General features: G+C 30.1%; 1 protein-coding gene and 1 long non-coding RNA gene across 2 annotated transcripts; one reads left to right on the top strand and one right to left on the bottom strand.

Annotated features, from left to right (window-relative positions):
• Positions 1–408: 408 nt before the first annotated feature.
• LOC9300059 (basic leucine zipper 1) lies at positions 409–1335 on the bottom strand. Its single transcript, XM_021016261.1, has one exon. It carries the CDS (start codon positions 1009–1011, stop codon positions 571–573), a length of 441 nt encoding a protein of 146 aa, XP_020871920.1. The 5' UTR covers positions 1012–1335; the 3' UTR covers positions 409–570.
• A 1558-nt stretch (positions 1336–2893) lies between these two features.
• LOC110228126 lies at positions 2894–7670 on the top strand. The gene is made up of 4 exons (XR_002331744.1): positions 2894–3424; positions 3787–3992; positions 6628–6714; positions 7408–7670. It is a non-coding gene; the product is annotated as an uncharacterized LOC110228126 (long non-coding RNA).
• Positions 7671–10617: the final 2947 nt, after the last annotated feature.

The following is a 10617-nucleotide window of genomic DNA, read 5'->3' as shown; positions in this document are numbered from 1 at the left end:
AAAGACAATGGGTAAAGTGGTATTTGACTTCTTTCTTGTCTTTTAGTCTATTACACACAACTTCTATTTCACAAAAGAAAGAAAAGTGTCTATTTCATAAATTTCTAAAAAAAACTACCTATTTCTCAAATTACTTTTATAAAAATGTCTACTTTGCTAAAAAGCCCTTACGCTTTTCTACTTATGTAAAGTATATATTGTCATTTACTTCTCTAGAATACCCTAGCTAATCTTGTATGTGTATATGTATTTGTGTTCTGGGAATCAATACCAATTATCCTTTGAACATACATTCATATCTACTTCCACAATTGATCATATTCAAAACATATTACTTCCCCACTTTTTGCTTCAATTTAGATTACTTCACCAATACTCTCATTTACATGTAAGATACCAAAAATCTTCTTTGGGTCAACCACTGAAAATCATTTAACGTTATATGAAAATATTGAAAACAAGAACAAAAGCAATTGTAACAGAGAATGTAGTGCGAAGAAACAATTCAATATAAAAGATTACAAAGTAGAAAAATTACCACAGTAAAAACAACCCACTAATGCACAAATCTCATGTCTTAAAGGACGCGATTGGTTGTAGAGAATCACAACTCAATTTCCACGGTCTACGTCTACAATCTCCAACCGCTATTTCCGCGTTTGCGTTCTGATCATCACCGCAATCGCCACCACCACCATTCTGCGTCTGCTTTAAACTCGTCGTAGCAATCATATTCTCTAAATCGCTAACGTAACTCGAAAGCCAAATCTTCTCCGACTTAAGAACCGCGTTCTCCGATTCGACCGAGTCAAGCCTCTGTTTCACAACACGACATCTCTCGCTGTTCTCTTTGATTCGTCGTTCAAGACTCGAGATCTCATGAATCGTGTCTTCCATTAACTTTTGTTTCTTCAAACGCGATCTCCTAGCTGATTCGCGGTTAGATAATTTGCGTTTTCTTTTCTTCTCATCTATGTCGGAACCTGAACTTGTCCTCTCTGCGTTTGCCATGTTTTGTTACAAATAAAAAAAAAATCTGTTTTAAGAGATAACGTAAAACCAGTGAAGAATCACAACGGATATAGAATGATAAACAAGGAATCGTGAAAATTGGTTGAGATTAATCATTTCATAACTCTCTCCATTGTCATTTCATAACTCAAGAACTTCAAGAAAAGAAGAAAAAGAATTTCAAGAATCTGTGATTTGACGAAGATCTTGAGAAATTAAACAATAAGATATTTATGATTAGGTGTGATTAGTTAGAAGAGAAATAGAACAAGCAAGAAGATAAGGATAAGATCGAAAATAAGGAAAGTGGGAAAGTTGTTCGTCTTAGGTTGCTCTTATTTATAGATTACATTAAAAAAAAAAATCTCGAAGGTCTTTTATTTTTACACTAGGATATGACCCGCGGTACACCGCGGGTTAATTATTTGAGTTTTTTTTTTATCTTTTTATAAATTGATGTTTTTGTTTTGTATAATATTTTTTGTTGTACATCGCAGATCATATGTGTTGTATCTAAAAAATAAAAATTTTAAGTTGTATTTGTTTTGTTTAGTGTTTAAGATTGTATAATTGTATTTTGATTTGTTAATTTTAGGATTTCACCCGTGGTATATTGTCTCATATTAATATCGACCCAAATCCATCCCACCATATAATCCCGTCATGTGAAATTAAACATCATTTTGTTATTTTTAATAACAATTTTATTTAAAAGATATATAATTCGAGTCAATTTAAAAATTTGCTTTCAAATAGTTTTCATAATATATATATATATATATATTTTAATTCGTGTGTGTTTTTGGACCAACCTGTAAAAATAATTTATAATTGTATCTTAAAATACTAATTGTATGAAGAAAAAAAAATACTAATTGTATTTTGATTTGTTAATTTTAAGATTTCACCTTTGGTATATTGTCCCATTTTAGATAATTGTAGAAGTCAAAGAAAGATCCGAATGACTCGATTTCGGGTCAGAATAAAAAAACGACCTGATTAAATGCACAATTTGTTCTTCAAAATTTTAATATAGATTACACACATATTTTTTTCTTCATCGATTAAGTAATATATATCCGTTTTAAAAAATTTGAATCATAACATATGTAGAAAAAAAAACTAAAATTTATTAACTATATATATTTTATAATAATTCAAAATAATATAATATAAAATCAAATAAAAGTGAAATGAGAATCATATATTATGTTTAAATTAGGTATAGATGTTTTAGGAAATTAGCTCAAATTTGTTATATTAGCATTAAATCATCATATTTGATTTTTTTTTTTAACGTCGTTCATTGAATATCAAAATAAAAGCAGAGTTTAGATATTTGATTTTCTTATCTATAAAAACCGTAAAGAATATACCATAAATAAAGAGTTTAGATATAGTAATTAGTTGAGAAAATATATATTTTAGATTTTATTAATTAATTTCGTTTTTGAATTTAGCTAAAATTTAAGGAAAGATCCGATTGAAGATTTTCGGGTCAAAATTAAAAAAAAAAAAACCCGATCCGATTAGAGGAGCAAAAATGTATTTCAAAAATGTTAAGTAGATTAAATACTTCTTGAAACAAAAATTAATTTACCACTAGGTCCGGACCCGCACATACGTGCGGGGTTTTATATTATAAGTTTTTTGTTATCTAAATTATATAATCAAAACATTTGTATTTATTTAGTATGTAATTTAATGGTTGTATTTTTTTTGTTTTGTTAATTAGGTAAAAGAATATATACAATTCAATTAGAAACTTGATTTGAGAATTTTTATAGTGTTTTAAATAGAATTTGGTACAGTGTTTTTTTTTTCATTGTTTTGAAAGTTTGAATAGAAATATAAGTAATTATACAATATTTTTGATTTGGTGAAAGATTGGACTGGTTTGGTTTGGTTTTGTTGTAATATATGTAAATTTGTATTATTGGTGTGTAAATTGTAAGATTGAATATTGAGTAATTAAAATAATAGATTATTTTTATACAAATGTAATATAATATGTTTGGTGCATAAAATATATTGTTTGAGACTTTATGCAATATTAATTAGTGTATATAGATGATTGATCCAACTTTAAAAATTTAGGCCCATGAGTCAAAGAATCAGAGGTAATATAGAGTTGGGCCGCAGAAATTATTATAGACCCATTATGAAATGTTCTTTAATTCAGCCCATGATTCCGTTTTTTTTTTATTTTATTAAAGTTTTTACTCTCTTTTTTTCTTTGGACAGCTAAATATCTAAGACGACATTTTTTGTCTTTTCGGTGGAAAATAAGAAACCCTATGTTCTTCAAAGTCTAATGTTCGGTCTGAGAATCGCTGAGAAATTTGTTCAATCATCAACCTATTAGGTCTGTGTTTATGATCTTTCCATCTCGAAATCGGAATTCTTTATTGAGGTAATCTTTTTATTTATTCAGATTTAGATTACAAATTTATCTAAATTTATCGATTTGATTTAGGATTTTAGAAATTTCGAAATTGAACAGATATATTTGGCAATAACTTTGAAAAACCCAGACTTACATGAGTAAGGATTGCCAATTATAGTCTGAAATTTTGATTTCAATTAATTTTATAAACAAATCGCAAATTGATTTGCAGTTTTTTGTTGTGTTTACCAAAAAAATCAATCTATCTTGTTAGATCTGCAAAGCCATAGAGTTTATAGTTTTTATAATTTCATTGTGTAAAGATTGTAACAAAAGATTTTGTTTCCTTAAAAGTTTTAACATTTTACTTGTGTTTAAATGGATTTCAGATTATTACAAAGATGATGATGTTGCCAATAGAAGACGTTTTACAAAGCTAAGTTCTCTGTTACGATTATTATATAACAATAGATGTTTTAAATATATATGGTGCTGATGATAGATAATTCTATGTTTACAGAACATGCAACATCTTTAAAGAAGGCAAATTTGATGTCGTTAAAAGCCAGTCCAGATTCTGAAAGCACTGATAAAGGTTAGTGAGGTCTAAATGATTCAACTTTGGTGTAATTTAATCCCAATATTTAGCTACTGTTAGTTGTTTAGTCATTTGATAAGTTTAAGATCTCTGTTTAGTCCATAGAAATTTAAAAATTTGTTATCTCTTTTTGAACTCTTGATTTTGTTATAAATTGATTTTGATAAATTTAGATCCACACTTAAATATGCACTTACCGTGATTGTTTTTCTAAAATAATTTTACTATATTCTCTGTTGACATGTATGTTAAATTCTGCAATTGGTTGATAAGATATTAAAGTAATACTACTTGTTTATATGAATTAACAGAATATTTAGATTCTGTATATGATTTTTGAATTAGTAAACATGTAATAGTTTACCTATTTCTACTTAATATGATGTAAATGTAAATGAAAACTTTTTTAAAACAAAGTTATGCTGATATTAATAATAGAAGTTTATGAATTTGTGTAAAAAGAGAATTGAGAGAAATACAGACCAAGTTTGGTAAAATAATTTCTTCAATGGAAGTCGTAGATTGAAGAGATTACTACCAAACTTAATAGAATGATTTTGGTTGCATCTACTAACATTACCTGATCAATAGATAGATCATTATGTTGGTGAGTCGGCTGGTCAGAATCTTCAATAGTATCTAGATTATCAAAATCATTACCCAGCCAAACAGTGGAAACCTTGTAGGTATCATCTGTTTCATTGATGTTTTCCTTTCCAACAGTCACCAGAAATTGGAAAGTCTTTCCAACCAAATCTTTGATTGGCTGAGGCAAGTTTGTTGGATCCTGAATCTGTTATCACAATAGCACCATTATTTTTTAGATATAGGACAAATATTATCTACATAACTTACACATGATTAGATGTTTACCTCATCCCAGTTTCCTTCAAGCAGATCTTCAGCAGACACACCAATGATCTCTTGTGCATTTTTATCAAAGATCAGAAAATTGGTGTCACCAGTGCTATCCATAACTCCCACGTTTAAAAGGTACCTACATATAAAAAGATTTTCATAATAAATTTGATAGATATTTATTAACTAACATATAGCTATGTAATCAAATGGGAAATTGTTACCTTGGAACCACCTTAGGAGTGTCTTCCTTACATGTTGGACACCAAAACATTTCTTTCTTACCTTTCTTGGCAATCTCATTTTCAACTTTTGGTATCTTATAGGCAGTTTTGTGACACTTCAGACAACAAAAGAAATACCACGAGTAGTCTGTGTCGATCTTCATTATGGTAACAATTATGTTGCATTTCCCAATCTACACATAATAATAGAGAATTAGTATTTCAAAAATAGTTATTACCAATAGAGGCAATTAGTATTAATTTAAACTATTACCTCAGAAAAACAAAAGAGTCCAGAGATGGTTTTCCTTGGAAAACGATCATAGTATTCCTTTTTTTTCATCAGCTGATTCCCATGTTTTGGCTTAGCTTCTTGGATAGCCAGAGGCATAGCATCAGGGGGTAAACTACATGACAATAAAAAAAAAACATAATCAATTTATCATAATATCAATAGTATATTAAATTTAATTATTTTCAAAAACAATATTAAGTTTGCTCCTATCTTACTTGGCCACAAATTCAAGAACAGCAGGGTAGGTAGCATTGATTTCCAAGAGAGACATGTCAAATGCATTTGAAACTGATCTTTCACCTAACAAAGTGAATATTATTAGTATAAATATATTCTGTGATCTGCCTTTAAAAATCCCAAAAATGCTTCATCAAAAACCTTTTATACCTTTGAATGAATTGATCTTAGCAAGACGAAGTAAGGCAATAACCCTCTCAGTCCCTGCATTTTGACATGCATTCCACATTGCCTCAACAAATCTCCCCCATAGAGTACACTTCAGCCTCTCATCACTATATAAGAAAATAAGTTGTGAGATAATTGTTAGTACAAATAACATAATATATATTGTAATAGGGTAAAGCCATATGAAATTACTTTGTGTCTCTGAGTTCAAGATCAAGTTTCTTTGTGATCTTGTTGTAACATCAGAAGTTTTCATCTCAGTGGAAACTTACACCCTGTCCAAGTACATCTGCAAAATTAAGGTTTCAAATCTTGGTCATTGATGAATATCTATTATGTAAAATATGCAAAGAATTATAACATTGAATGTAAGAAAGATATATTACCAATTAAGATGTTTTCATTCATCCTCCTTCATCCAAACTTCTTGAAAGTTTGCCAGATCCAAATAAATGTCATCAGAAAGAGGAGGAGTGCGACTTATTACAGTTTTTTGCATCATGGACATTTTGAAACCATGTTTAGTTGCACAGTATTTTCCTGTTGACTTGGCTAGTGTAAATTTCTCGATAATACGCCACTCCCCAGAGGTAATGAACCTTTGCAGTTTGTTCACTTGTTGCTTCTTAATGGTAGCATGGATCAAAGTACATGGATATTTAAAAATAAATCATGTTAAACATAAAAAACTATGGTGTATATATGATACACGATTATTTGTATATAAGAATGATATAGTTACTTACAGATGTATCAGCAAGAATCATTTCGACAGTTTCTCCAGTGTATTGAGTGTACTGAGTCCACGTATGGACAATTTTAACTTGAATTCTCCATTCTGTTTTGAAAGGCTTGACGTCAGCAAGGTTGGTGAATGCAAGCTCAGCAGCCATTTTCTTAGTGGGATTGTGAAGAGAAAAGGTGAAAGCTTAAGAAGGTGAGTTTAACATAACCTTGGATCATCTATTTATACTACTCGAAAGTCAAACAACATTTTTCTAGGATATATAGAATTATCGGGTTTTATGATAAATGCAATCCGAATATTTACGGTATATTCTGTGATATTAGGCTATTTTTAAGGTATATAGTGTGATTTTTTTGGGTATAATTTTGAATAAATATGGATTTGAAAAGATTTTATGATTTTAAATATATAGAATAAAAAAGGAAGCCTATTGTTTGGGTTGTTATATAGAATAAATGAATATGCGGATTTTAAGTTTAGTATCTTTGATTTTAGTTATAAATATAGCAACTATATATTGATTTTATCAGATTTGGTCATATTCATAAATTATATCGAATTTAATTGGATTAAGTTTATCCTTAATCAACGAAATATTTGGGATTTGGGTTGTTACAATAAATAAATGAATATGCGGATTTTAAGTTTAGTATCTTTGATTTTAGTTATAAATATAGCAACTATATATTGATTTTATCAGATTTGGTCATATTCATAAATTATATCGAATTTAATTGGATTAAGTTTATCCTTAATCAACGAAATATTTGGGATTTGGGTTGTTACAATAAATAAATGAATATGCGGATTTTAAGTTTAGCTTCATATAGAAATAGATGTGATGACGTTTTATGTAATTCAATTTTTGTTTAATGTCTGTAGGTATCACGGGCCAATAAACTGAAAGCCCATTATGCTTTAAATGGTTGGATCCGTGTGTATTATAAAATATTGGCCCGTGATCCACATGAGTAACCAGATAGATATCCGAGTAATTATCCAAGATCCGCGTCCCTTTGATTGTCAAAAGTCGAATATACCCCTCTTTGTCATTTTTGGTATTCACGTGAAATCCTTAAATTGTAATGGCATTCTTTATAATTTTTTACACTTTTTAAGGTTATTTTTCAGGTAATCCTTCCCAATTAATAGAATAGATTAGAAAAGATTATCCAAAATTGTATAAAAAAAAGGAAGATTCATCGAATATGACGAATAGGAAAAGAAAGAGAATTTTTGGTCAAACATAATATTTGATTTTTTTTTTTTACTTTTTTGGTTATTGTGTTTTTTTTTTTTTATTAGGACATAACAGCTAAATAGGTGTTGGTGTTGTTCCTTAATAGGTAGACCAGTAATTACTATTTTTTGCTTTTTTGCATTTAAATTGTTGGTTTGTTGTGTATTTAGTTGTCACAGTCGTATGATAATTCTAGAAATATCCAACGAAAACTAGATTCTGTAACTTTCTAATTATGTGTACTTGTCCAAATTTAATTCCTCGTTTTATACTAAGTTCCTTTTTTGCAACTCCAATGAAAATCGAACATGATTGTCTAAAATCAGAACACTGTGAAAAAGTACGCAACTGGATCAGTTCATGTGAGTGGGTACGTAATGTTGTAATAAATAGCAAAAGTCTTAGTTCGATTTTAACTATTAAGAACAAATATTATGTTTTTTTTTTACCCTTGTTAATGGGACAAAACCATTTTAATTGTTAATGGGAGAAAATACCCCATTTAGAAAGAATCATACGTACGTAATCTAAATCGTCAATGAAACACGAAGTTCTTCTGGAATTGGACAGGTTTAAACGTGGAGCAATGACGACTATTTTAGTATTTTCAATTTTGTGGATTTAGAGATTACGCTTAACATGGTTGACAATTTTAATATTAAAGAAAATTATCCATCTTAAAAGCAAAATTCCATTTGATTTTACTTTTGTGCGGGTCTTATCTCAAATGACTTTCAAATGAGAAAATAAAGAAAATAAAGTAAACTAATAAAAAGAGACTGTATATATTGGTAAACCATACTTTCTTTTCAAATGAAAAAATACAAAACAATAGAAGATGGCGATAATCATAATATATAGTTGAAAATACAGCATCCTTATCCGCTCACTGATTCTCTATATATCATTTTTTATTTATCAGATAAAATAAAATATTTCTATATCATTATTTAAAACACAAAAATAGATGCACTTCATTGGTCGGCTAGTTTTTTTTTTTTTTTCTCAAAAGTTTTATTATATTCTACAGCAAATATTACATGAGCCGGCAGAACTCAAACCTCCAGAAGTAAAACCGAGAAAACGAGAATATCTCGGAAAAGCATACGCAGATACCAGAAACTAAACCAACGTACGAAAGCAAAGGCCAAACATTTAAGCCCGAAAGTAAGTAACCACACTTCACCCACATAATTTTCTAATTTCTGGAAAGCCTAAACCAAACTGCAAGTCGGAAAAACAATTAACGACAAGTAAATCCTCCTATAGCGAATAAAAACTACCTCACAACCTATGCGCTCTTGGGCTTCTAATCCAGCAAGATGGATTCAAGACAAAAATGTCTAGATCCTCACACTTCTCCCGGAAACGACGATGTCGAAAGAACCACGACTTTTAAACGTCTCGGTAGAAACCTTTAAATTGAGCAGATCTTGATCAGATCTTTTGAGTAGAGACAAGGAGCGACCATAAATCCAACCGGGTCACACCGAACTCACACAAGCACGACAAGAGATCGAACCGGAGAGACACTAGGCAAAATCCAGCAACAAAGAAAAATACAGACAAGCACTTGTTTAGGTTCTACGGCTCTTTTGTCTAGCTCCTAGTCAATCTTGATATTTGGGGTTTTGAACAAAGAAAAAATGAAAACAAAAGTATAAAACCAGAAACGACCTAAGTACATTGAAATACTGTTTATTGTTATTTTATTTTAAGTATTTATAACGTAGCAAAATAAAATTAAAAATTTAATCTTCTTTTTTTTTTTTTTGTCAAACAGCTGAATTTCATTAAACCGGAATCGGTACAATTACAGATGCTGGTACAATAAATGCAGAATTTAAGGCAGATTTTGCAAGTGCATCTGCACAACCGTTTTTCTCTCTAGAAACAAAAGAGAAAGAAATTTTGTCGAAATCTGAAGATAGAGCAAGGATATCTTGAAGAATCCCATAGAGTTCCTTTGGGGAGGACTCTGAATTAAGAGCTTTGATCAATAGTTGCGAATCTGAAGCGAAAGAAACATTCCTAAAACCGTGTTCTAGAGCATGAATTTGAGCCAAGGAGAGAGCCATGGCTTCAGCCAGGAGAGGAGACCCGACATTTGCGGCAGAAGAAGAACCTTGGTGCGCCAGATTGGAGAGGCGATTCGAGAAGATCCAGCCAAATCCCGCATCATGAGAGTCCTTCCTCCAAGCCGCAATGCCAACCAGCATGAAAAATTCATCATGGATTTTAAAAATTTAATCTAAGTAGCAGATTTGCCACCATTGATTTTTAAAAGACAGCTTAAAATCCATGATGAATTTTTCAACACGGAACCACCAAAAATTAGGTCATAAACTATTTTTTTATTAGTTGATTCTTAGTAATTCCTATATATCTACAAAAAAAATTATTTATTACTTATGAGTATGGCACCCATCTTAAAAAATTCATAAGAATTATCGTCTTCGACTAAGTTTTGCATACGCACATTTATATAATCCTTTAATGTGTTCTGATAATTGCTGATCCAACAATTTGTATATTTTCGTAGTTATCACGATTCATGATGATGATTACATCATCCAGTTTTGTTAAGTAATTTGGCATTGCCTATTCTATGGATGACATCTGATAACAAGCTTGATAGTCTTATACCGAATTTATTCTCTGAAAAGAGAGTAGGGCATTCCGGGTAACAGTAGGGTAAGGTTGTAATGCCATGAACATATCCATGGGATTCCATGTCTATGTGGAAGGCAATCTTTTTAAATGAGTCGATATCTTGTTTGGGTAAGTGTTTGGAATAAAATGGAAAATTGGTTTTGATGGTATCAGTTGCTAAAACGATCGATTTTCAGTTT

This window comes from Arabidopsis lyrata (genome assembly GCF_000004255.2).
Source record: "Arabidopsis lyrata subsp. lyrata unplaced genomic scaffold ARALYscaffold_8, whole genome shotgun sequence".
Classification (NCBI taxonomy): domain Eukaryota; kingdom Viridiplantae; phylum Streptophyta; class Magnoliopsida; order Brassicales; family Brassicaceae; genus Arabidopsis; species Arabidopsis lyrata.
Note: the sequence above shows the minus strand (reverse complement) of the source record. Positions and strands in the feature narration are given on the sequence as shown.

Coding starts and splice junctions, on each gene's coding strand:
- LOC9300059 (XM_021016261.1), bottom strand. CDS start 1,011: ATGGCAAACGCAGAGAGGACAAGTTCAGGTTCCGACATAGATGAGAAG.